This window comes from Lepus europaeus, chromosome 19 (assembly GCF_033115175.1).
Source record: "Lepus europaeus isolate LE1 chromosome 19, mLepTim1.pri, whole genome shotgun sequence".
Classification (NCBI taxonomy): Eukaryota; Metazoa; Chordata; class Mammalia; order Lagomorpha; family Leporidae; genus Lepus; species Lepus europaeus.
The window spans coordinates 15574610-15598334 of NC_084845.1; the positions used below are offsets into that span (position 1 = coordinate 15574610).

General features: G+C 60.2%; 2 protein-coding genes across 2 annotated transcripts; both read right to left on the reverse strand.

Moving 5' to 3' along the window:
- Positions 1 to 778: 778 nt before the first annotated feature.
- On the reverse strand, positions 779 to 14160 carry MAG (myelin associated glycoprotein). Its single transcript, XM_062176839.1, has 9 exons — positions 14115 to 14160; positions 13592 to 13960; positions 9724 to 10020; positions 9357 to 9614; positions 7742 to 8002; positions 2811 to 3098; positions 2375 to 2471; positions 1763 to 1862; positions 779 to 943 (listed from the first exon to the last, which is right to left on the reverse strand). The coding sequence occupies exons 1-9, from the start codon at positions 14158 to 14160 to the stop codon at positions 779 to 781; spliced, it is 1881 nt and encodes a 626-aa protein (XP_062032823.1).
- Positions 14161 to 20755: 6595 nt separating this feature from the next.
- HAMP (hepcidin antimicrobial peptide) lies at positions 20756 to 22574 on the reverse strand. The gene is made up of 3 exons (XM_062176688.1): positions 22373 to 22574; positions 21062 to 21121; positions 20756 to 20964 (listed from the first exon to the last, which is right to left on the reverse strand). The coding sequence occupies exons 1-3, from the start codon at positions 22457 to 22459 to the stop codon at positions 20860 to 20862; spliced, it is 252 nt and encodes an 83-aa protein (XP_062032672.1). The 5' UTR covers positions 22460 to 22574; the 3' UTR covers positions 20756 to 20859.
- Between the last annotated feature and the right edge of the window lie 1151 nt (positions 22575 to 23725).

Genomic DNA, 23725 nt, shown 5'->3' on the forward strand with positions numbered 1-23725 from the left:
CTTGGGCCCCTGCCACCCATGTGGGAGACCCAGATGAGTTCCAGGCTCCCAGCTTCAGCCTCCAGCTTCAGCCTGGCCTAGACTTGGCTGTTGCAACCATTCGGGGAATGAACCAGCGTATGGAAGATCTCTCTCTCTCTCTCGATGATGCTCTGCCTTTCAAATCATTCACTCCATCTCTCTCTCCGCACACTAAAAGTGAGCTGAGCCCAGCGTGGCCATTGGTCTGACTGCAGGAACCATTCATGGGAAGCCACCCAGGAGTCAGGACTGACCCAGGCCACAGTCGCGGGCTCAGGGTTGACCTTGGCCTCAGGCTGGAATCCTTGAGCCCTTGCCCCACACAGGGCCCAGCAGACAGTGGTGGGGAGACAGCCTGGGCTCACGGCAAGCTCCCCAGAGCCCAGAAGAAATCATCAGGCCCCAGACTGGCATTTGTCATCGGGACATTTATTTCATGTCCCTTTGGTACAGGCCCTGGGGCCTGGGTGGGGGATGGGGCAGGAGACCGGGCAGGGGGAGCAATAAATAACACGGACAGACAGAGCTCCCCTCCAGACACTGAGGTTAAAGGGGGTTAGAGGGGAGCCGCGATGTGGGAGGGGCTGGCGGGGGTGGGGGAGGGAGGCCGGGCCCCCAGGACCTCTCTGTCCCCTGCCCCGTCCCCTTCCTGCCCCATCCCCCACTACTCTGGGGAGGAAGGGAGCCCGTAGCCAGCAGGGGCCAGCGAGGGTCCTGAGGGGTGGGGGGTGGCCACACGGGCACGCCCCCAGCTTCCTCACTTGACCCGGATTTCGGCGTACTCGGCCAGCTCCTCCGTCAGGGTGTAGCTGTCCTTGGTGGGCCGTTTGCCCAGGTCCGAGTGGGAGTAGCTCAGGCCCAGCTCCGGGGGCTCCCCACGCAGGCCCAGCAGCCTCCTCTCAGCTCCCAGGCGCTTCTCGCTCTGTGAGGAGACACCGATCGATCGATCGAACCTCGCTCGCTCGCTCGATCCATCGATCATCGCTCACAGGGTCAGGGGGCCGAGCCTGGGGTGCCCAGGAAGCGGGATCCTGCCCGGGGCATGCGATCTCCCCACTGCCCAACTCGGAAGCTGCACACGGCTCTCAGATTTCTCCAGCAGTTCCGGGGTTTGGGAGGGGAGGGGTCACACAAGTCAGCCCACGGCACCTGCCCGGTGGAAACGAACTCAGTGGGGGCTCCCCCCTAATACTGGGAAACACCTGCTGTGGCACGCCTTCCCCCAAGTCTGGGGGATCCTGCAGCTCCGACTCCGGCCTCCCCAGCATCCTCTCCCTCCCCCTGCCACAGGACACACACACAAGACGGAGGCCACAGACGGGCGGGAGCAGCGATGCGACACAACAGACAATGCCAGGACTGCCGGACAGGCCAGACTTCCCCAGAAACCGCCGTGGACACCTGACTGGGACGCACACACATGCACGCCAACCCCGGGGCCGCTGAGGGCCCAGGGGCTGGTACACTGAGGCCCCCGGAACCTACCTCCCGGGGCGCTCAGTGACTCTCCAGGGTGGGAACCTCTCTGGACTATTGGAGAAGGAAATGCAGTCACAGGCGCGGGCAGGGAGCATGGGGGCTGCTGTGGACCCCACAGCCCATCGCCCACTCCGCCGCCTCCTCCCCCGGCTTCCAGGGGCCACCCAGCCCCCCACGCCTCCTGCCTCTCCCCCTTCTGCCCTTGGTGTCCCTGATGTCCAGGTCCCCGGCCAGCCTGGAGCCACGGCGCTCGGGCCCTCACCTCGTACTTCTCGGGGGCCCCAGAGATGCGGAAGTCGCTGCTGAACAGGACGGGAGGGTTGTCCCCCGCTGAGAAGCTGGGGCTCTCCGTCACGTTCTTCCTGCAAGAGAGCACCCATCAGCCCCCGGGGCAGCCCCAGGCCTCCTCTCTGTGCCCCATCTACCTTAGAAGTTGGGCCCAAGGGACCCCAACATAGCTCCCTCTCTCTAAAATGAAGCCCTGGCCAAAGATGAGCCCCCTCCCAGCACCCCCTCCCGGCTCTGCTGCTTTGTGGAACCCCAGCCTCAATTCCCCAGGTCTCCCCCCCACATGCTGTGGTGCACATGGGGGCCAGAAATCTGTCAGGGAGACAGCTGATGCATGTGTGCCACAAAGAGCAAAGGGGACAGCCCCTCGGGGTGCTGGGGACTGTGGTTTGGGCTGTAGGACCGACACTGGGCTCTCCTGTCACACTGAGCGTGCTCGGGGTCACTGACGACCTGTGCACCGTGCCCTGCGTGGCTCCTGACCCACATGGCTGCATCAGCTGCAGCCCCCGTCCACCAGGCACCCCCCCTCCTGCCACCTCCCGGCCTCCAAGCCCCTCCCAGATCGGCCCCAGCAGGCACTCACTTCCTGCGGGTCTGGGTGACGTAGCAGACGATGGCGATTAAGATGGCAAAGGCGACCACGGCTCCCACAGGCCCGATCTTGGCCCACATCAGCCGATCTGAGGATGGAGAAGACCCGGGGGCCTCAGGGCCTCTGGTACTAGAACACGTGCTGAGCTATGATGGCCAAAACGCTGCTACAGCTGGCACATCCTGCCCTGGCTGCCTAGCGTGGAGGCTCCCAGCTCCGTGTGTGACCCCTCTGGCTGCTGGCTGGCCCAGGAGCAGGCTCATCAGAGGCAGGCAATCTCAGGGCAGCCTCTTCTCAGTAGCCGGCAGGGGCATCTTGGGCCAGTCTCTGCAGGTGCACCGCCTGGCCACGCTGAGCAGCTGGTCCGGTGCGGCTTGGGTGGGCAGCATCCCTCCCGCGGCCCCCACCCCCAGGCTGCAGCACTCACGGGCTCCCTGGAAAGGCAGCTCCAGGCTCTTGGTGCCGTACAGGTTCCTGGAGGTGCAGATGACCCGGGGCGGGGCCTGGGCCTGCCCCCGCAGCGTGAGGATGCTGGTGAGCAGGAGGCCACTGCGCTCCGAGTACACGAACTCCCGCTCCGTCTCGTTCACGGTCACATTGCGCGAGGGCAGCTCGAAGGCCACGGACGGCTCCGGGTTGGCTTTAACCACGCACAGGCACTGCACCGTGTCGCGGGCCGCGGCGCAGTGCGACTCCAGGAGGATCACGGGGGCAACTGTGGGGCCGAACCGAGGCAGAGTGAGAGAGGGCCGGCTGCGGGGGCTGCATGTAGCCCCCCACCCCACCCAGGGGCCTCCCACTCCGTCCTCTGCCTGAGCGAGAAACCCAGTTGCTGCTCAAAACACTGAGAGAAACTGGCTCTGGGCCCTGAGCCAAATCCCCTAACCCTCATGTCCACTCCGTGGTTCTGACTGCCTCGCTGGGGACCCTCCGGGGGGGCGGGGCGACTCCAGTGGGTGCTGCAGCCCACTCGCTGGGTAAGTTCCCCAAACACGTGGCTTTGAACACTGCCCCCCCCACACACCCTGTGCTCAGCACTTCTTCCTTTGGAACCCCAACAGCCGCCTTGGGGCACTTCCTGTGGGAGCTACTTTGGGGTAACTCCAGCTGCGGGTTTGGCCACGTGGAAACCCCGAGTCACAGAGCTGAGCGCCTGCCTGCTCCATGTCCTCTCTCTCCCTCTCTCTCTTTCTCTCTTCTTGTTCGCCCATGAGACCCAAGGCACAGCATGGCGCCCCCTGCCCAGAGCCCTCTTCCAGGAGCTCCCTGGGTCATTTAGAACAAAAAGCAGAGGCTGGGGTCCACAGGGGCCCAGCGCGCTCACTGCTCTCCCCCTCTCTACCCTGGCTAGCCCCAGGCCTGGTCCTGACTCCCCCATGCACTTGTCCCCGCACTGGGCTCTGCACAGGGGGTCTCTCTCTGTCTCCACTCTGCCCCCCACAGCAGGAAGGGACGAGCCCCTGAATTTTCTCCACTCTCGGAGTGTCACACACAGAGCCAGGCGGCCGGCCACCTGCTTCCTGGCCTCCAGCCCTTGCCCCCACTTGCGGTCCCCCCCACCCCCGCAGAGGTCCCTGCTTCCTCCCTGGAGCCCCCGCCCCCGTCACAGGGCTCACCACTGCCACCAGCAGCAAACGCCTCCTCCCATCAAGGTCGTTTTATCACACTTGGAAGACAAAACCTGCTTACACTTGGGCGGAAGACCCTCGGCCCAGCCACAACCCCTGTTTGCAATTTCCAGCAGAAGTGAGTGTTCCAGAACCAAGAATGGGCCAAGGAGCCCCTCGTGTCTGCAAGCTCTGTACCCTAGATTCAACCAGCCAGGGATCGAAAAAAAACCTCATCTGTTCTGAAACATCCAGGTTTGTTCTTGCTCCTCCCTAGAGGCCACCCTGTAACAACTGATAAGAGGGCGCCGACCTTGCACCAGGCTTTACCGGTAATCTGGAAGTGATTGCAAGCATGCAGGAAGCGGCTGGCACTGTGGTACAGTGGGTTAAGCCCCCACATGCAACACCGGCACCCCATATCAGAGCACCGGTCCAAGTCCCAGCTGCTCCACTTCAGACCCAGGGCCCTGCTGATGCGCCTGGCAGAGCAGGGGAAAATGGCCCAAGTGCCTGAGCCCCTGCCACCCCCATGGAAGACCCAGATGGAGTGTTAGGCTCCTGGCTTCAGCCATTTGGGGTCATTTGGAAAGTGAACCAGCAGACGAAAGATCTCTTTTTCTCTCTCTGCATCACCCTGCTTTTCAAATAAATAGATAAATAAAAATAATTCTTAAGCAAAGCTTTACAGGAAGACGTGGGTGGGTAATATGCAAACACCATGATGTTTATGACAGGGATTTGAGCACCTGCAAGTTTTGGAAGCCACGGGGGGTCCCGGACCCCATTTCCTGAGGACACTGAGGGACATCTGCAGCCACAGTAGGGTGCTCCCAGCTGGAACCTCCCTGTGCACAGCTCGGAGTCTGCTAAACACAGGGCTGGGCTGCAAATGCAGCCGAGACAGTCAAGCATTCCGCTAGCCGCAGGGCTCACCAAGGAACACATCCACAGATTCTGTTTCTCAAAACCTTCCAGAGGCCACGCGGGCATCCCGGGGGAAAGCCAACACCGTTATCTGTGGACAGAAACTGTCACAGCAACCTGGCAGGCCCACGCAGCCAGACACCAGACACCAAGCACTGCGCGCACAGAGGCTGTGGTGAAGCCCAGCTCTGCCACCTGCTGGCTGGCTGCGGCCACTACACGTCCTGGCGCCTGGAAGATGGAATTCTCACCTGTACGGGCAGGGGGCTAGGGAGGATGGGAGCAGGAAGAGGGGTATACACGTAACACACTGAGCGCGCCACCCCAGCCAGCTCTGTGAGGAGATACTGCCATCCACGCCCCTCAGAGGAAGGGACTGAGCTCAGCAAAGGGGAGATCACTGGCTCGTGCACCCAGGTGGGGGACAGAACCGGAGCTCGGAGCCAGGTCCGTTCAGCTACATCTGGTACCGGACACCAGGAAAGCTTCAGTTCCCTTCTGTGAACGGGGCGGGGGGGGGGGGGGGTCGGGGAGAGTAGTCCCCTCCCCCCATCACGTGGCTGTGAGAACAAAATAGGTCAGCACACCAAGGAGCTCAGACTAGTCCCCCACACATCCTCGGTGCCGGTGCAGGGCCCTGGGGCCAACAGGCAGGCGGGGGGCCCAGCTTGGGGACCTCCCAGCACAGTGAACCCCAAAGCCATGGTGCCGTAACCAAGAACGACGTAGAGTTTACAGTGCACCGGGTAGAAACAGCAGATGCTGCTCGGAGATGACTTAGAGCTCGGAGCAAGCTTCTCCGTGCTTCAGGCGGGGCGGGGCCACAGGGGGCAGGGGACGTGGCCCCTGCAGCCCTCAGGCACCAAACCTGTTTGTTTTCTAGGAAGTGGATTAATTAAGTGACTGGGTGGCAGGCGGTATAGGGGAGGGGAAGCAGCCAGGGATTGGGGGGGGGGGTGGATAGGGGTGAGGAATCGGGAAAGCTCCGGGCTGTGGCCTGCAAGGCCTGGGGAGCGGCTGCCCCGCCCCCCTCAGTTAAAGGGAGGACGATGAGGCCACAGGCCAGGGATGCTGCAAGATCAAAGCTGTAAATGTGCTGTGACTGTGACACAGTGAGCGCAGCCAGGCACTGCCAGCAGGTCCGCAGGGGGCTCTGAGCCCCACCACGCCGCAGCCCTGTATCCCGCATCAGAGTAGCTCCACCCCCACTCCAGCGTCCTGCTGATGGGCACCCTGGGCGGCACCGGTGTGGGCTCAAGGACTTGGCCACCTGTGGGAGAGACCCAGATGGAGCTCCAGGCTCCCGGCTGTGACCTGGTCCAACCCAGCCTGGTGTGGGCATCTGGGGAGTGAACCAGAGGATGGAAGCGCTCTGTCTCGGTCTCTCTGCCTTTCAAACAAGTAAGTAAATAAACATAAGAAAGCAACAGAACCACAGGTTCAGGGTAGAGTGGGGGAAGGGTGCCGCAGCAGGGGGAAGCAGGGCCATGGGGGGGGGGGGGCAAGGATGGAGTGGGCGGAGCCGCACACAGCCATCCGCCATGATGGCATTGGCACTGCCAAGGAGCCAAGACGGGGGGGGGGGCGGGGGGAGCTCGCTCTGTTTACAGGTGAGTGGAGGAGTGGGCGGTCACAGCTCTGCGAGGAAGTCGGCACCCCAGGAATAACCTGGATCTAGCCTCCGTGTGCTGATTCCCGCCACAGGCTGTGCGGCCGACTCGTGCCAGGCGAGCCGCGGCAGGTGGCCCACGGAGGGCTCCAGAGGTGAAGCTTGTGGGTCAGAGGCCAGGCCAGCAGGAAGCAGGGGAGACGCAAGCCCGGAGGTGACCTTGCAGAGCGAGTCGCTTGAGGAGGGGGCGTCCAGGCTGTGACTTGGCTGCTGTAACCTGGAGCCCGGCTGATGGGACAGCAGGGGGACGCGGGACAGGCACTGGTCACAGAGCAGTGACAAGCTTCAAGCCCAAGACAGCAGCCGCCCTCTGTTCTTGCTGGCCGTGCTATCTCTGCCCATAAGCTCTGTGTCCATCTCCCCACCACGCACACACAGTGCACTGCCCCCTGCACACAACAGCTGCTCCCCAGAGCTGGCAGTGTGGCACGCTGGCTTAAGACGCCACCTGTGGCACCAGCCTCCCTTATCGCTGGTTCGAGTCCCGGCTGCCCCACTTCCAATCCAGAGCCCTGCTAATGAGTGCGGGGAAGGTAGAAGAAGATGGCCCAACTCCTTTGGCCCCTGCCACCCATGTGAGAAACCAGGATGGAGTTCCTGGTTCCTGGCTCCTGGCTTTGGCCTGACCCAGCCTTGGCCATTGTGACCATTTGAGGAGTAAGCCAGTGGGTGGAAGATCTCTCTCTCTCTGTCCCCCCCCCCCACCACTTTGTTTATCAAATAAACAGATGTCTTTAAAAAGCAAACAACTGCTTCTTTAGTATAACAGCACAGCTCAGATTTGACTCTCAAATGCTGTGTGACCTTGGGCAAGTGACACAAACTCTCTGGGTGTCAATTTCCTTCTCTGAAAACTGCAGGTAGTAATAGAAGCCCTCTCGCAAGGACATCAGGAATGCGTGGGTCCCTGTACAAGGCGTCCACTAGTGCCCGGTGCATAGCAGTGCTCCACAAGGGAGCAGTGTTGAAGCTAATGCACACGGCCAGTGGCCGCAGGATCCAGAACTCTCCCTACCCAAAGTGCACCCCGCGCTTTCTCACACACAGGACCGTCAGCTTCTGGCTGTGGACTCACGAGGAAGCCACAGGGGTCGGCATGCACGGGGGAGTCCCCGTGTCCCAGGGGGGAGTGGGCTGCCGGTGGGGGGTACTCACACTCCACGGACAGGTTGAAGGCGGTGGCCCTCTGGCCGAACTGGTTCTCAGCCACGCACCAGTACTCGCCATCATCCTCGGGAGTGACCGCCGGCAGCTCCAGCTGCAGCTCGCTCTCGTAGATGACGGTGGCCAGGATCTGCTTCTCCTTGAAGATGGTCAGGATGGGGTCTGGGTTGCTCTGAGTGGAGCACAGGATGGAGACTGTCTCCCCCTCCACGGCCACCATTGTCCCGTTCACTGTCGGCTTCCAGGGTGCATCTGTGGGGGAGACAGGACAGGTGCTGATGGCGGAAACCAGGAGGGGCCTTTTGTGCCAGCCAGCTGCCACCCCCACGTGTGACGGCCACGGCAGGTCAGGGTGGCTCCGGTCAGCTGAGGCCCGGCTCTCTTGCGTACAAGCATGCGGGCTCTGCAGACAGAGTGCTCCTCCATGGACCCCGGGACTCACCCTGCCCAGCTGTGTGTGCCCTCACGTCTTAACCCCCCTGTGCCACACCTTTCTCATCTGGGAAATGGGTTTAGTAAGAGTCCCAGCCTCGCAGGGGTGATCGCGAAACACTCCCTAGGAATCTGCTGAGGGGTAGGCAGGTGGGGAGACGCTGCAGACATCGGCAAAACACACACTTTGCAACATGGGGGTAACAGAAATAAAGGGGCGGTGAGTTCCAATTAGAGCGGGGAGGGGAGGTTTCAGTGGGGGTGGGGGAGGGGAGGGGGACACCTCAGGGGAGAGTTAGGTGATGCACCAGGATCTGCGGAGCAAATACTGGGTGTGGCTGTCACTGCTGTTATCCCCAGCCTAAGCACTTAGGATCAATATCTGTGAATGGATGGAGGGACGGAGGGACGGAGGGATGGAGGGACGGAGGGACGGAGGGACGGAGGGACGGAGGGACGGAGGGATGGAGGGATGGAGGGATGGCCTCTCCCGGGTTCCTGGCCCAGATTCTGGTTCTGATGCCCCCACCCCAGGCCCCATAATGTTCACGGGGACCAGATGGGGCTGGACCAGGCCTGGAGTTCCCTCCACCCTCCCATTTGAGTGACAAGGGGCTCATTTTGCATTTTTTTTGGTTGGGGCCCCGGACACAGAACTCTCAACCTCCAGTTCACTCTTCAACTGTGCTTGCAACATTTGGGGATGGGCTGGGCTGAAGCCGGGAGCCAGGAGCTCAACCCCGATCTCCCACGTGGGTAGCAGGGGTCCAACTACTTGAGGCGTCCCTGCCGCCCCCCAGGCTCTGCCTTGGCGGGAAGATGGAGCCAGGCGCCGGAGCCAGGGATGGCAGAAGGCAAGTGGGTGTCTCAGAACACACACCTTAACTGCTAAGCTAAACGCCCACCCCACGGGGCTCAATAAAATGCAGATTCCCAGGCCCTGCAGATGTCTACTTCCACACCAGCCTCGGGCTGCCCCCAGGCCATCCCGGGGGCCCCGCCTGCACCGTTCCCATCTTGTCCTCCCCATGAGAGTGGTGCAGCCCTCCTCTCCACCTCGACACAGTGGCGCTGCCTCCCCCACTGTGGGGCCCGGCTCCCCTCCTCTCCCTCCCTACCCCCCCCCCCGCCCCGCAGGTGCAGGCCCCCCCCGCCAGCGTCTCGGTGGGCTCACACATCACGCTGAGCTCCACGGTGCGGTTGTCCTGGCCGTAGGTGTTCTCTGCCAGGCAGGCGTAGACGCCGTCCTCCGCCGGCGTCACCTCCTCCAGCTCCAAGTACAGGCTCTCGGCCACCGCCTCCCGCAGCACCGTCCCGTCCCGCATCCAGGTGAGCAGCGGCAGGGGGTTGCTGTCCGCCCCGCAGACCAGGCTGACGTGCGAGCCCTCGATGGCCTCCACCGAGGAGTTCATCTCCACAATCACAGGGGGGTCTGGGGTCCGCGGACACGCGCGGGGTCAGCCTGCAGGCGCCGCCCCGGGCTCTCTGACCCCGCCCCCGCCCCCGCCCCAGGCCCCGCCCCGGCCCGCACCCGGGCTCACACTTGACGTCCAGGCTGGCGTAGCCCTCGAACTGCAGGGTGGTGTTGGGGAAGGCGGCCTGGCAGCCCAGCCGGTGGCCGTTGGCCTCCCTGGTGGGCACGAAGTGGAGCAGCGACACCTGGACCCAGGTGCCTTCGTCTTCCCGCAGCCGCCCCAGCACGGCCGGCTCCCCCAGGCCCTCGTGGTCCAGCCAGCTCAGCTCTGGCCGCAGCTCTGGGCAGTTGTCCGGCACCATGCAGCTCACCTCCACTTCCGTGCCCGCCACCACCTCGGGGGGCACGACGATGTTGGGGGTGTCTGCGAGAAAAGCAGGGTTGAGGGAAGCGGCTTGGGGCTCCCGGGCACCCCCGCCTTGTCCAACTCCATGCCTGGCACCTTGTCCCCTCCCCGCCCCTGGATACCGAATTCCCTTCCAATGCGAGCACCGCCCCCCCCACCCCCAACCCCGGAAGCGCTCCGCAGACCCTGGCAGGCAGCAGTAATGACCAAAGTGACACCAAGTGTCTCAGCGGCTGTCGCTTTGTTCGTTCTGCGGATGAAGAAACTGAGACCACAGCCGGTGCAGCGGGAACCCGGCCGTCAGACTTGGTTCAGCACCTGCGCCCCGGACACCATGTGATCCCCTAAGGAACCTTCCTGCTCCCCGCCCTTCTGCCTGGACTTGTGAGTGTGTGTGTGTGTCTCCGGTGCACTGCCATCCTTCTGGTCCTGGGACATGGAATCAGATGTTTATTTTGGTGCAAACATTTGTTCCGGAAGCCGTGCATACAGAGGTCTTCAGAGACATTGGTGAGATTAGGCGTGGATTCCACAACCACGTGCACCCAACAGGCCGGGTGGGGCACAGCGGGTTCGGCCGCGGCCTGCAGAACCAGCATCCTGGATGGGTATCGAGTTCCGATCCAGCTCCCTGCTCATGCGCCTGGGAAAGCAGCGGAGGAAGCCCAACTGCTTGGTCCCGGTCATTCATACAGGAAACCTGGATGGAATTCCCAGCTCCTGGCTTTGGCCTGGCCCTGCTCGGAGCTGTTGTGGCCATCTGGGGAGTGAACCAGCAGATGGAAGACCTCTCTCTCTCTGTCTCTTCCTCTCTCTTTAACTCTGCCTTTCAAATAATAAACCTTTTTTTGTTTTTAAGTGCACTCAAGAGGCCAGCACTGTGGTACAGTGGGCTAAAGCCGTGGCCTGCAGGGCTAGCATCCCATATGGGCACCGGTTTGAGTCCGAATGTTCCACTTTTGATCCAGCTCCCTGCTAATGCGACTGGGAAGGTGGCAGAAGATGGCCCAAGTGTTTGGGCCCCTGCATCCATGTGAGAGGCCCGGAGGAAGCTCCTGGCTCCGCCCATTGCAGCCATTTGGGGAGTGAACCAGTGGATGGAAGACCTCTCTCTCTCTCTGTGTGTGTCTCTCCCTATCTCTGTAACTCTGCCTCTCAAATAAATCAAAATAAATCTTTTTTTAAAAAGTGCACCCAAATAAGCTTATCTTTTAATTCAATTTCCATGAACTTTTAAAGTCACCACATATGTGTAGTGTGTGTATGTGTGAATGTGTGTATGTGGCTGTAGTGTGTGTGTGTGTGTGAATGTGCGTATGTATGGCTACAGTCTCCATGTGTGTGAGGCCTGTGTGTATAGTTTGTGTGTGTACTATATGTGTGTGCTGTGTGTGTGAATGTATGTGGCTGTGGTCTATGTGTGTGTGGAGTGTGTGCGCTGTGGTCTGTGTGTATAGTTTGTATGTGTGCATGTGCAGTTTGTGTGTGCAGTCTGTGTGTGTATGCTGTGTGTGTGCTGTATGTGTGAATGTGTGTGGCTGTGGTCTAGGTATGTGTGTGGTGTGTGTGCGCTGTGGTCTGTGTAGTTTGTGTGCTGTGTGTGTAGTGTGTGTGTGTTGTACTCTATGTAGTTTGTGTGTATGTTGTGATCTATGTGTGTAGTGTGTATGCTGTGTGTGTACTGTGTGTAGTGTGTGTAATGTGTGTGTGCTGTGGTCTGTGTGTGTAGTTTGTGTGTATAATGTGTGTGGTTGTGTGTGTAGTTTGTATGTGTGCTGTGTGTTAATGTGTGTGTGCCATGGCATATGTGTGTTCTGTGTGCACCGTGTGTGTAGTCTGTGCATGTGTGTGCTGTGTGGTAGTGTGTGTACATATGTGGTCTATGTGTGTGCTTGTGTGGTCTATCTGTGTGCTGTGTGTGTTCTACATGTGTAGTGTGTGTGTAGTTCATGTGTGGTCTATGTGTGCAGTATGTGTGTGTTGTGTGTGTAGTTTGTGTGTGCATGCACTGTGGTCTATGTGTGTAGTTTGTGTGTGTGTGGTCTGTGTGTGTTGTGTGTATAGTATGTGTGTGTAGTGTATGTGCGTGTGTGGTCTACGTGCGTTCTGTGTGTGTGTGCTGTATATGTAGTGTGTGTGTGGTCCATGTGTGTGCTGTGTGTGTAGTTTGTGTGCACATGTGTGATCTATGTGTATAGTATGTGTTCTCTGTGTGTAGTTTGTGTGCACGTGTGTGATTTATGTGTGTAGTGTATATGCTCTGTGTATGTAGTGTGTGTAGTTTGTGTGTGTGGTCTATGTGTGTGCCATGTATGTAGAGTATGTGTGCTGTGTGTGTAGTGTGTGTGTGCTCTATGTGTGTGCTATGGTCTATGTGTGTACTATGTGGGTGCATGTGTGGTCTATGTGTATGCTATGTGTGTAGTGTGCATGCTGTGTGTGTACTGTGTGTGCTCTGTGTGTGTGCTGTGTGTGTAGTGTGTGTGTGCTATGTATGTTCTGTGTGTGCACTGTGTGTGTAGTGTGTGTGCTATGTATGTGCTGTGTGTAGTGTGTGCTATGTGTGTTCTGTGTGTAGTGTGTGTGCTGTGTGTGTGCTCTGTGTGTGTGTCGTGTGTGAGTGCTGTGTATGTGTGAGTGCTGTGTGTGTGTGCTGTGTGTAGGGTGTGTGCGCTGTGTATGCTCCGTGTGTGTGCTGTGTGTGTAGTTTGTGTGCTGTGTAGTGTGTGTAGTTTGTGTGTGTGCTGTGTGTGTAGTTTGTGTGTGCGCTGTGTGTAGTGTGTGTTGCTGTGTGTGTAGGGTGTGTGTGCTGTGTGTGTAGTGTGTGTGTGCTCTGTGTGAGTGCTGTGTATGTGTGAGTGCTGTGTGTGTGTGCTATGTGTGCGCTGTGTGTGTGTGCACCTGTGTGATCTCCTACCCCAGGGCTCTCGTCGTGCTCCTCACAGACCCCATGCTGCTGGGGGACCTGACCTAAGGGCTCCAGCCAGGAGGGCCTCTCGAGAGATCAGGCAGAAGGCAGGGCTGCAATCAGGCCGTGGGCCCCGTGCTCACTGCCACGTCTGGCCGGAGCTGCATCCCATCCAGTCTAAAATCTTTTGCAAAGATCTGAATCAGCATCTGAGACTTAAGAATGAGATTGCACGGAAAAGTCCCCGCTTCGCTTTCTCTTGGAAGTGCAGGATGCTGTGGGTGTGGGGGGGAGGCGGGGGTCCTGCCTTCTGTGCCGGCACGGCTGGCGTGGCCAGCTCTGCCCTCGCCCGCTTTAAGTGCCGTCCACATTCCCATTGTACAGAAGAGAACACCAAGGCCCAGAGAGTCAGCTGCCCCAGGTCCCCCAGCCCCGCCCCTGCCCCCAGGGGCCCCGCTGCCTCCAACAGCACCTGCTATCCGCTGAGGGCAGCGCGACTATTTTGGCCCCCGCTTTGCTCATTTCTGTCGGGTGCATGATCCGTGTGGGCACTGACGTTTGCACCCAGGTCTCGGCCACGCCTCCCACACCTGCCGCCCAGGCCTCCTGAGGAAGGGGGGGGGACTGCCTGCTGCTTCCGGGCCCTCCCCAGCGCCACCCCAGGCCCGTGGGGGCACTCACTGATGATGTCCAGCACGCTGTGCTCTGAGAAGGTGTACTGGTTGTAGCCCCCCAGGTCCCCGCGGAAGTAGTACTTGCCGCCCAGCTCGGGGCTGAGGGTGCTAAGGAGCAGGGTGCAATTGCGCAGGCCCAGGTCCCCCAGCAGGCGGCTGCGGCCCTGGAAGCTCTCGTGGACGACTTGGGTGCGGGACTTGAAGACCACCGGCGGGTAGTTCTTGGGGTAGGGGCTGTTGAAGTACCAGACGCCGTGCACCACGGCGGGTCGCAGCTCATCGGGGAAGTCGAAGCGGCAGGGGATGGAGACACAGGTGCCCTCGAAGGCGGAGATGGACGAAGGCATCCAGGCACCCCAGTGGCCCCCACGGGAGGCTGTGGGCAGGCAGGACCACGGCAGCTGAAGGACCCATCCCACGCGCCACTCCCTCTCCCACGGCTCTGGGGGTCCTGGGAGCCACAGACACCCCCCCCCAGCCTGCTCAGGGTGGGCCGCAGCCGAGGGTCTCGGGCACTCCTGAGTCATTACCTGAAATCATAATCCAAAACAGAGGCAGCGCCGTGAGGAATATCATTGTGGGCGGCAGGTGAGTGACAGCTGCAGAGGGAGAAGGCAGGGTTCAAGGTCAGCAAAGTGGGCAGGGGCGCTCTGCAAAGCCTTCGGGAAGGGGCCCCGACCAGATGTGTGTTGCTGCTATTTATAATTGCAAACACTGCCACGGCGCTGGCCACGTGCCCGGCCTCCGTGCCTGGCTCTGCTGTGCAAGCCCGTATGAGCTCTTTGAGACAGGTGCAATGATGAATCTCCTGTTACAGCTGAGGTCCAGCGAGATCACCCACCACGGCGGGTCTGCAGTCTCAACTAGCAAGTTCTCTGGTCTCCCTGTGGCCGTGACAACGCACGGCCAGATCATCACCACCGTCAATGAAAGTTAAGGACAGAGTGCGGGCTGGACAGGCAGTGAGGGGAAGGTAGTACCTGCCCCACGTATGAGTAGGGAATGTCAATCTGGAACAAAAGTCAGACAGGTGCGAGGGGGCGGGGCCTGAGCACTCAGCGCCCCCTAGCCTGTGGCCTGCTGCCAGGCTGCCCTGGAGGTCACTGCTGCCCCAAGGAAGCTTGGGACCCTCCCACATGACCTTGACGTTCCTCAACCCCCCAAGTGGATGTGGGATGAACCGTGGGGAGGGAAGGGGAGAGGCTGCAGGGCGAGCGAGGCTGTGCCGTGAGTGGGGCGAGGGAGCAGATGTCCCCCGGCCGAGGCCTGGGGGTGGCAGGCAGGGACCCAGCCCATCAATGACTGGGTTTCAGGGCATCAGCATTCCCAACATGCCGCGGGAATTCCTGCCGCCTTCTCCCACCCCACAGGCGGCCACTGGTGTCCCCACCCTCGCCAGAGGCCGGCACCCCGCACAAAAGAGCCCTGTTTCCTCTGGGAGAGGGTGTCTCATGTTGGGGGGCTTCTCGGGTAGGTGGGAACTAAGAGAGGGGTCGGCGCGCGCAGGGCCAGGACGGACTACAGCCGGCAGCCAGATAGTGAGCCCCTGGCCCCTCGCCGCCCTGTGGGTCGCTGCGGGGTTGGAGCCAGGATTTCCAAGTGGCTGCTTCTCCCAGCCTGTGCTGCCCTCGTCCCACGGATACTGACGCGTGCTCGGGCACATGCAGATGCTGCTAGGAAATGTGACAGATCCCGACCCCCCAGAAGGAGCAGGCACACACATCAGTGACTCGTGCAGACGCCGGACGGGGCCGGGCACACACACCCAGCCGCCTTGTGCCCATGGCTCCCTTGGTCTCAGAGGCAGCCCTGGCCTGTCCGTCTTCCTGCCCATCACACACCTGCCCAGACCCGGGCACAGCACTCAGGCACACACACGGCCCTGCACGCGTGCATCGCTCCCACTCAGGGACCTGCAGCCACTTCCCCCCGCCCCGCACCGGGGCGTGACTCTAGACGGATCCACCCAGACGGCACAGCAGCTGCCAGCCCGGCACCCGTATCAGCAGGGTACAGGAGAAGGGCACAGGCGAGGACGAGCCTGAGACCCGGGCACGCGGGGGAAATCAACACGGAGACCCTGCATTCCGTAGAATGCGGTAAAAACCGCTCTGGGGGCGGCGCCTGAAACAATCTGTCGGCATGACTTCTGGCTCTCTAAGGACCACAGCCTGTGGTTGCCAGGGTGGGATTTCAGAGGCGCGACCGCGTGAGGAAAAACAGCTCCAGGGTTTCTTTAGCACAAGCGTAGTGGACAAAAGTCGAGAGATGCTGCTGGAGACACACAAGGAAGGTGCACAGGCAGGCATGCATGCGTGAGCGAACGCAGCTGGTGTGCACCCACACACCCCGGACCACGGCCCCCATCCAGGTGACCGATCACCTGGGCACCCTTCTGCGCTTCATCCAGCCCCCCACCACTGCCACCCCATCTGCCCCAAACTTGGGAGCCCCGGGGGAGCCACTCCTCTGGACCCTGCAGCCAGGAGGGGTGCCCAGGACGGTCTGCCTGTTCTTTCTCTCTGTGGCTTCTTTCCTAAGTCCCACCTCTGTTCCCCACCAAAGCACTGGCAAGCAACACCGTCCCCCGTCCTAAAGGAGTGGCCACTTGCAGTGACCCACCGCGGCCAGGAGCGCCTCGCCTTGCACAAGCCTTGGGCACCGCCGCCGCCCGAACTCCCGGCCTCTCGTCCTGCCCCCAGGATGCTCTGCCCTCCCCCGCACGCCCTGGCCGTCTCCACTGCAGTACTCACTGGGACGCTCTGACTTCTGCACCCTCTGCTCCGCAGGCCCAGCTCGCAGTCTCCTGGCCTCCCAGGGTCTAGGCCCCCACTTGCTGGCCCCTCCCCTCCCTCTGGGTGCCAGGGGCCGCCTGCCTCCAGGGCCCAGCTCCTCCCTGCCCCTGGGGGAGGGGGCACAAAGGCGCCCTTGTCACCGCAGGGCTTGGACCGGGCAGCATGATGCCTGGGTTCCACTCGCTCCTTCCTGGAGGGGATGGGGGGTGGCTGCCTTGCTTGCTCCCCTTTCTTCATCACCGTGCACCCTGATTCTGGGCCCTGGTGGGGGCGTGGTCTAATTTCCCTGGACGTTCCAGCCTCAAGGACGGGCGGCATTGTCTTCAGTGCATTTTGGTGGCGATACTAGGTGCAACCTGGATCCCGAGAGGCCAGGAGAGGCTGGTATGGGCAGGAGGAGGAGACGAGGCTAGTCTTTCCCACCGTCAGCCTCCGTGTCACCTCTGGCCTCTCTGTAGCCCCAGTCCCCCAGTCATCCGGGTCTAGTTTCTTCTGGAAGCTTCCTGATACCTGAGCTGACCCTGAGCACTCGCTCCCTACACGGGCCCAGGCTTTGTCCGCCCTATTCTCCACCCATCCCTGCTCAGAACCAGCTCTGGGCACAGAGTTAAGCTTCACTCACAAGCAGCAGGTGGCTGGAGGTGTTGCTCTTACATCCTGTCCTGGAAAGCTGCCCCACCCCTCCCCGTCTTGCTCCCAACTCTGACGCCGGCCACAGCTTGCTCACCCTGTGGGCTCAGTAGCGTGGATGCCACCCCTTCCCGGAAGACTTCCTGCCCACCTTGCCAAGCCAAACCCCTTGATCTCGGCACCCTCCTTCTCTCCCTGGCCCTCAGCACGCTTGCTGCTTTGCCCTCTGGGTGTGCTATGTGGCTCCTTGCTTTCCCACCAGCCCAGGGGGTCTCAGAGGACAGGGCCACAGCAGAAACCTGTCTGTCTGTCTGCCTGTCTGTCCTGGGCTCCTTGTGTCCCCTAGAGCAGCACTTGCTATGCAGATGGTTGTGCTGGCCTGGGTGAGGACCCTCACGCACACAGTGTCCTGCCCAGCGGCCATGGCCTCTATAAGGTGGCCCTTGGCGCTGGAGGAGGGGTGACCAAGGGTAGCAGTGGTCTGCCCAGAGGCTGTTCAGCCTCCTTCATACCCGAGCAGTGGGGAGCCAGGGTCCTTTCTCCCAAGGGAGAACCCAGGGGTGAGGGGCGGGGAAATCCCTGCAACAAGGGAGTGGGGAGTCAGCCGGGGGGGCGGGAGGCTGGAGTGTGGGGGGAGTCCCACCCCCACCTCTGCTTCATGATGTCAGACTCTGCCCGTGCCTTTCCCAGCCAGGGACAAAGGCCCATTGAGAGTGGGGTGGGGCTTGAACGCCTGGGTCCCCGAGAAGAGAGGAGCCTGGTGCATGGAATTCGGAGGGGACACCAAGCTCCTGGGGTTCCTGTGTCACAGCCCTAAGCATCAACCCCAGCCCCATGGGGCTTGTGCAGTCTGTAGGTGTGGCCTAAGGCTGTCCCAGGTGTACAGAGAGATGCACAGAGAGCCCTGACACCCTCCACCCCCCCCCACCCAGTGCTGCAGGCTTGGGCCCACCCACAGGAGGGAGGCAGGTGGAGAAGGGGAGGGGAAGGGGCGGTGCCCTGCCCACAGGGCACAGCTGCCCGCTGACCCAGCCAGATCACCTGATCTTTAGAGAAGGCTGGGGTGTTGTTTTGCTAAGGCTGCACAACAAAGTGCTGCACACTGGTGGCTTCAAAGCCAGGTCATGGGGGGGGGGGGAGCGGGCGGTGCAGGAACAGGGTTCAGCTGCCATCTGGGAGGCATGCACCCCATATCTGAGTGCTGATCTGAGTGCTGGTTTGAGCCTGCTAGTCCATTTCTGATCCAGCTTCCTGCTAATGTGCCTGGGAAGGCAGCAGAAGATGGCCCAAGTGCTTGGGTCCCTGCCATCCACGTGAGAGACCCAGATGGAGTTCTGGGCTCCTGGCTTCAGCCTGGCCCACCCTTGGCTATTACAGGCATTGGGGGAGTGAGCCAGCAGATGGAAGATATTCTCTCTGTGTGTGTCTCTCTCTCACTTTGTCTTTCAAATAAATAAATGCATAAATAATTTTTTTAAAGAAAAAGCATGAGCCCAGTGGTTAAGAGACCAGCTAGGATGCCTGGGTCTCAGAGTGCCTGGGCTCCACTCCTGGCTCCAGCTCCCAATCCCAGCACCCTGCAAACCCAGACAGAGCCTGGGAGGCAGAGGGATGGCTCAAGTGGTTGCGTTCCTGCCCCAGCTGCAGGGCGCCTGAGCTGAGGTCTCCATCCCCTGGTGGCTGTAGGTACTTGAGCCAGCAGGTGGGAGCTCCCTGTCTCTGGTTCTTCACATCGACGTGGCTCCCACCTGTCTGCGTCTCTGTCCATGTTTTCACTTTGGACTAGGCTTCGTTGGCGCCTGACCCCCTCTGTAAGAGATGGTATTCTGCGGTTGTGGGCTGAGGAATTCAGCTCAATCCGAAACTTCCCAAGTGTTTAGTGAAGTGTCCTGGTGTTCAGCTAGGACTCCAGGTTTAGCTAAAGCAGTGTGCAGAGTGAGGAAACAAAACTGCTCCATTGGGACAATGACGCTCTCCAGCCCGCTCCCAGCCCAGTGCTGTCTGGAGTGGAGCTGGCCACTGGCCACCCCCTGTCGGAGCTGGCGGGACGCAACCTGGGCCAGCAGCAGCAGTGGCAGCATCACCTGTGAGCCTATTGGAAATAGGGGTTCTAGGGCCCCAGCCCACACCTGCTCGCTCAGGAACTCTGGCCACCAGACCCAGCGACCTGCAGCTGAACGGGCTCGCCAAGAGGTGAAGTTCAAGTCCCTCCGCTTCACAGCCTCAACATCTCTAGGACCACCCCCACCCCCACCCTGGACGGCTTGCTGGGGAAAATGAGAAGAGCACCTGTTGTCATTAAACGCAATCAGCCATTTTGGGTCCCCCCCTCCCCACTCCGTACAAACCCCCTCACATTTAAGAGGCATTTGCCAGTTTCAGGAACACTTTCGAGTTCACCCCTGTGCTGAATAGCTCAACAGCCAGATGAGCTCAGGACTGGGGAGGGCTTGTCTCTGCTTTTATAGCTGAGAAGGCGGGGCTTCAGATGGGGAGAAGCCAATCGCAAGAGGGCGGAGCTGATAGGCGGCCAAGCTCCCCACAGCTCCTCCCACACTACCAGCCTGCAGCGGCTTGGCTTCTGAAACAGAAGGCAAAAGTTGGTAGTGGGCAGGGGTGATCCGGCTCCCTGTCGTGTTTATTTTGGCTGGCAGAATGTTGATTTAAAAACCCAGATTCCTTTTAACACTTGCCAATATCTTAATAATCGGGACGTTTTGCCTAAAAATAAAGCATTTGGGGAGCAAACCAGCAGATGGGAGATCTCTTTCTCTTTCCACTCCCCCCTTCAAGTTAAATTAATAAAAATGTTTGAAAAGGAAAATGGAGGGGACTGAATTCCTTGTGAAGGTGGACAGTGCTCCCACGCGCTTCACACACAAAGGGCATCCTTGCTGATAGAAAACAACCTGAAATACTCCCGAGGGAAGCCAACGCCTCATTGGTTTACGGTGGCTCTCGGTTCCCGGTGGCTGCTGGCTCCCAGACCTCTTGGTCTCAGGAGTCCTTTACACTCTGAAAAAACTGGGGACCCCAAAGAGTCTTTAAGTTTCTGTGTGTTGTATCTACAGTTGCTTTGAAATGGGGAAGTTTGAAAGCACAGGTGCTGTGGCACAGGGAGCTAAGCCTCTGCCTGCGGCGCCAATATCCCACAGGGGTGCTGGTTTGAGTCCCGTCTGCTCCACTTCTGGTCTAGTTCTCTGCTATGGTCTGGGAAAGCAGTAGCAGGTGGACCCAGTGCTTGGGCTCCTGCACCCATGTGGGAAACCCAGAAGGAGCTCCTGGCTCCTGGCTTCAGATCGGCTAAGTTCCAGCCATTGCGGCCATTCGGGAAGTGAACAAGCAGATGGAAGACCCATGTGGGATGCCGGCACTGCAGGCAGCGGCTTCACCCGCTACGCCACAGCGCCGGTCCCTCAGCTAATGTCTTAGTAGTTTCCACTTTGTCAAGCCCTAGAAGGTGTGTCTCCCCCCCCCACACACACACCAATCCCTTAATAAGAGGGCTTAGTAGGCATTTGAGTTGGTTACTCTTAAGAAGACTTCAAGGAGACGCAACTTTAAGTTTCATCTAAATTCCGGGTCTCTTGAAGTAGGGGAAGACGGGAAGAACAGAATTCAGATTGGCTTCAGCAAGCTTTCCGGCAACCACCAGGTTGTACCGACCCTGCCCAGTCCAACAGGCAGGGGACAAAAAGCCCCTGGCAGAGGCGTTTGGCAGGAAGAAAGAACCTCAGATTCTGATGTGGAAAATAAAAGAACCATCCATTTTATTGCCAGCCAAGTGTGGAAGGCGGCAGGAATAAATAAGGGCAGAGGGGCCGGGGCCGGGCGGGCAGGCGGGCAGGCTCTAGGTCTTGCAGCAGATCCCACACTTTGAATTCCTACAGCAGCTGCAGCAGAAGATGCAGATGGGGAAGTGGGTGTCTCGCCGGCTGAGGCTGTGGGCAGCAGGCTGTGGGATGGGAGGGAGGAGAGTGAGCGGGCACCGGGCCTGCGTGGGGCGGGAGGGAGGGGCTGGGGGGCCGGGCAGGGGGGCCGTGCGCTCTCACCATCAAGCTGGCCTGGGCTCCGGTTGTGTCCTGTGGCTGGTGGCCTGTGAGCTGCTGTGTCTGTGGAAAGAGAGGGGGTACTGAGGGTGGCAGCAGAGCGTCTGCATTCGCTCTGCCAGCCTGCACCGCCCCAGTGCTCGGCAGCCACGGCTCAGCTGGCCCCGAGGTGGCATCTCCCGGTCTTGCTCTTTTTGCCTTGCTCCAGGGCAGCCTTCTTCTTCTTCTTCTTCCTTTTTTTTTTTTTTTTTAAGATTTATTTATTTGAGAGGCAGAGTTATAGACAGAGAGAGGAAGAGACAGAGAGAAAGGTCTTATGTCTGCTGGTTCACTCCCCAAATGGCTGCAAAAATGGCTGGAGCTGTGCTGATCTGAAGCCAGGAGCTTCTTCCGGGTCTCCCACAGGGGTACAGGGGCCCAAGGACTTGGGCCATCTTCTACTGCTTTCCCAGGCCAGAGCAGAGAGCTGGATAGGAAGAGGAGCAGCTGGGACTTGAACCAGTGCCCACGTGGGATGCTGGTGCCATAAGCTGAGGCTTAACCTACCATGCCACAGTGCCAGTCCCCTCCCCCACCCCAGTCTTATTCTTAAAATCAGCCCAGATCTGCTCTTCCTTGAAACATCACTCTCCCTTGCCCAGATACCAGCGCCAGCCTCCTAGCCAGTCTCCCTGCATCTTCCCCACTGCATCCAATCTGTTCGCCACATAGCAGAGTGGCTTCTAACAATGCCAGTCAGGTTCTGGCCTCCTGCACGCCTATCCCTGCCCTCCAAGAAGAATCTGTGCCCGCACAGTTGCCCACCGATGTAGCGTGATCCGTCCCCCGCCCCCCTGACCCCCAGCCCTTCACCGCCATCCGGTACACAGTGCGTCCTCTGGCCCAGCGTGCTTGGGTCTCCCATCCTCCAAGGCAAGGTCAGCACCGCTTCCCCCAGAAGCACACTTGCTTGTCTGCCAGCCCCTTGACTGCACCCACGGGCATCTACCACCATCTTCCATGTCGTACGCGAATAGCATTCACGAAACAATGATTCTTTTGTTTTATTGTTCATTGACTAATTCCCTGACCAGGACTTCAGCACCGCCAGAGCCTAAACCTTCTCTCCCATCTCCCTCGCTCATTGCCTATCCCCACTGTGTATACAGTGGCACTTAAATGCGTATGCAACCCCATGTTGCATACTTTAAGCAGCTGCCAGTCACCCTGAGCTGTCCTGAGCTCTGCCCGGTGCCGGGGGCTCTCCAGCTGCGCCCCGCAGCTCCCCATCCTGCCCCAGTGTCCTGCCAGGACCCAGGTCCCGGGGCCCCTCACCTGCTGCTGGAGGACTGAGCCACTGCTCAGGCCGGTGAGGACGAGGAGCAGGAGGCAGGCAGCCTGAGTCTGCGCGCTCAGTGCCATTGGGCTGTCCGTCGTCTGGCTGTCCTGCTGTCCTGCTGTCGGGTCTAGGGCTGGCTCTGGAGTCTGGGTCAGCGACAGTCACTTTTATGGGGCCTGCCGGGGGAGGCAGTGGTCTGAGCCCCCACCCCTTTGCCCTAAACTCATTTCCAAGAAGGTGGTGGCGCCGAAAAGGCGGGAGAGAGATAAGCGGGAACAGAGTGACAGGGAACAGGGAGGGTTGTGTCACCCTCCGCCAGCAGCAGTGTGTCCAGGGGGCGGGGCAGACGAGGCCACAGACACACGCCGCCAGCCAGCCACCTGCAAACCCTTTCCCCAGCATGACGTCACTCTGCTGGTCTCAGAGAAATCCCCGTTTTTGCCCCAGATGTTGAACAGGTGGGCGAACCCTAGCCTCGCCTACACACCAGGAGCACAGCGCCCAGGCGCCGGGCCCCTCTACAGCACCCAGCAAGGCTGAGGGGGCCATTGTTGTGGGCTCTCTCCACACACCCACAGCAAACCCAGGTGCAGGGGGTGTTGCGTTGGGGGAGCCCCCAGGTGTTTTCCACATGTCAGAACGCTTTGAGAGACGTGGCTCTGGAAGCTGGGAAATGAAGTTTGAGTGAGCTTTGGATCCTGCAAGTCAGCAGCAACAGTCGCAGTAGCATTGGGTACCTGCGTGCCACCATGACTCCCTGTGAACAGCCAGGGCCCCCAGCCTCCAAGCAGCGGGATCCCACCTGCTCTGTACTGCAGGGTCCTGCCTAGCTCTCCCGTCACCCAAGCCCTGGGCCCTGGCCTGCCCCCCCCAAGTCTGGTGTCCTCCAAGTCACAGGAGAGGAAGTGAAAGCAGACAGGAACCCCCCTGCTCGCCCAGCAGATGCAGGCCTGCGACTCCAGCCCAACCCAAACACTGGACCCGGCTCAACAGAGCAGACCGCATGGCTCACTCCAAGCCCGCCTCAGTGGCTCCATGTGGCTACCTAGAAGTCAGCAGCGCTGGGGGTCTCCACAGAGTTCACGGAAGATTCGCAAGATGAAAAACCTACGTATGGGTTTATTTTCCAAGCAAAGAATTGCGCTTTCCTGCAACTTTTCGAAGCAATGATTACTTACACCTCCTAAGGGTTGTGGGGGAGCAGGGCCCCCAGGACACCTTGTGTGTGGGGAGGGACATGAACCAGGCAGCCTGTGGCGCCTTCATCCTCGTCCACAAGCTGGACCCCAGGCAGGTGCGCACAGCCCGGAGCACTCACAACCCTGGAGCGGTCGCCCTGGGGACACTGC

Coding starts and splice junctions, on each gene's coding strand:
- HAMP (XM_062176688.1), bottom strand. CDS start 22,459: ATGGCACTGAGCGCGCAGACTCAGGCTGCCTGCCTCCTGCTCCTCGTC. Junction 21,122..22,372: donor GCTCAGTCCTCCAGCAGCAG/GTGAGGGGCCCC, acceptor CTCTTTCCACAG/ACACAGCAGCTCACAGGCCA. Junction 20,965..21,061: donor GAGCCCAGGCCAGCTTGATG/GTGAGAGCGCAC, acceptor CCCATCCCACAG/CCTGCTGCCCACAGCCTCAG.
- MAG (XM_062176839.1), bottom strand. CDS start 14,160: ATGATATTCCTCACGGCGCTGCCTCTGTTTTGGATTATGATTTCAG. Junction 13,961..14,114: donor GTTTTGGATTATGATTTCAG/GTAATGACTCAG, acceptor GCCTGCCCACAG/CCTCCCGTGGGGGCCACTGG. Junction 10,021..13,591: donor CAGCGTGCTGGACATCATCA/GTGAGTGCCCCC, acceptor CTTTTCTCGCAG/ACACCCCCAACATCGTCGTG.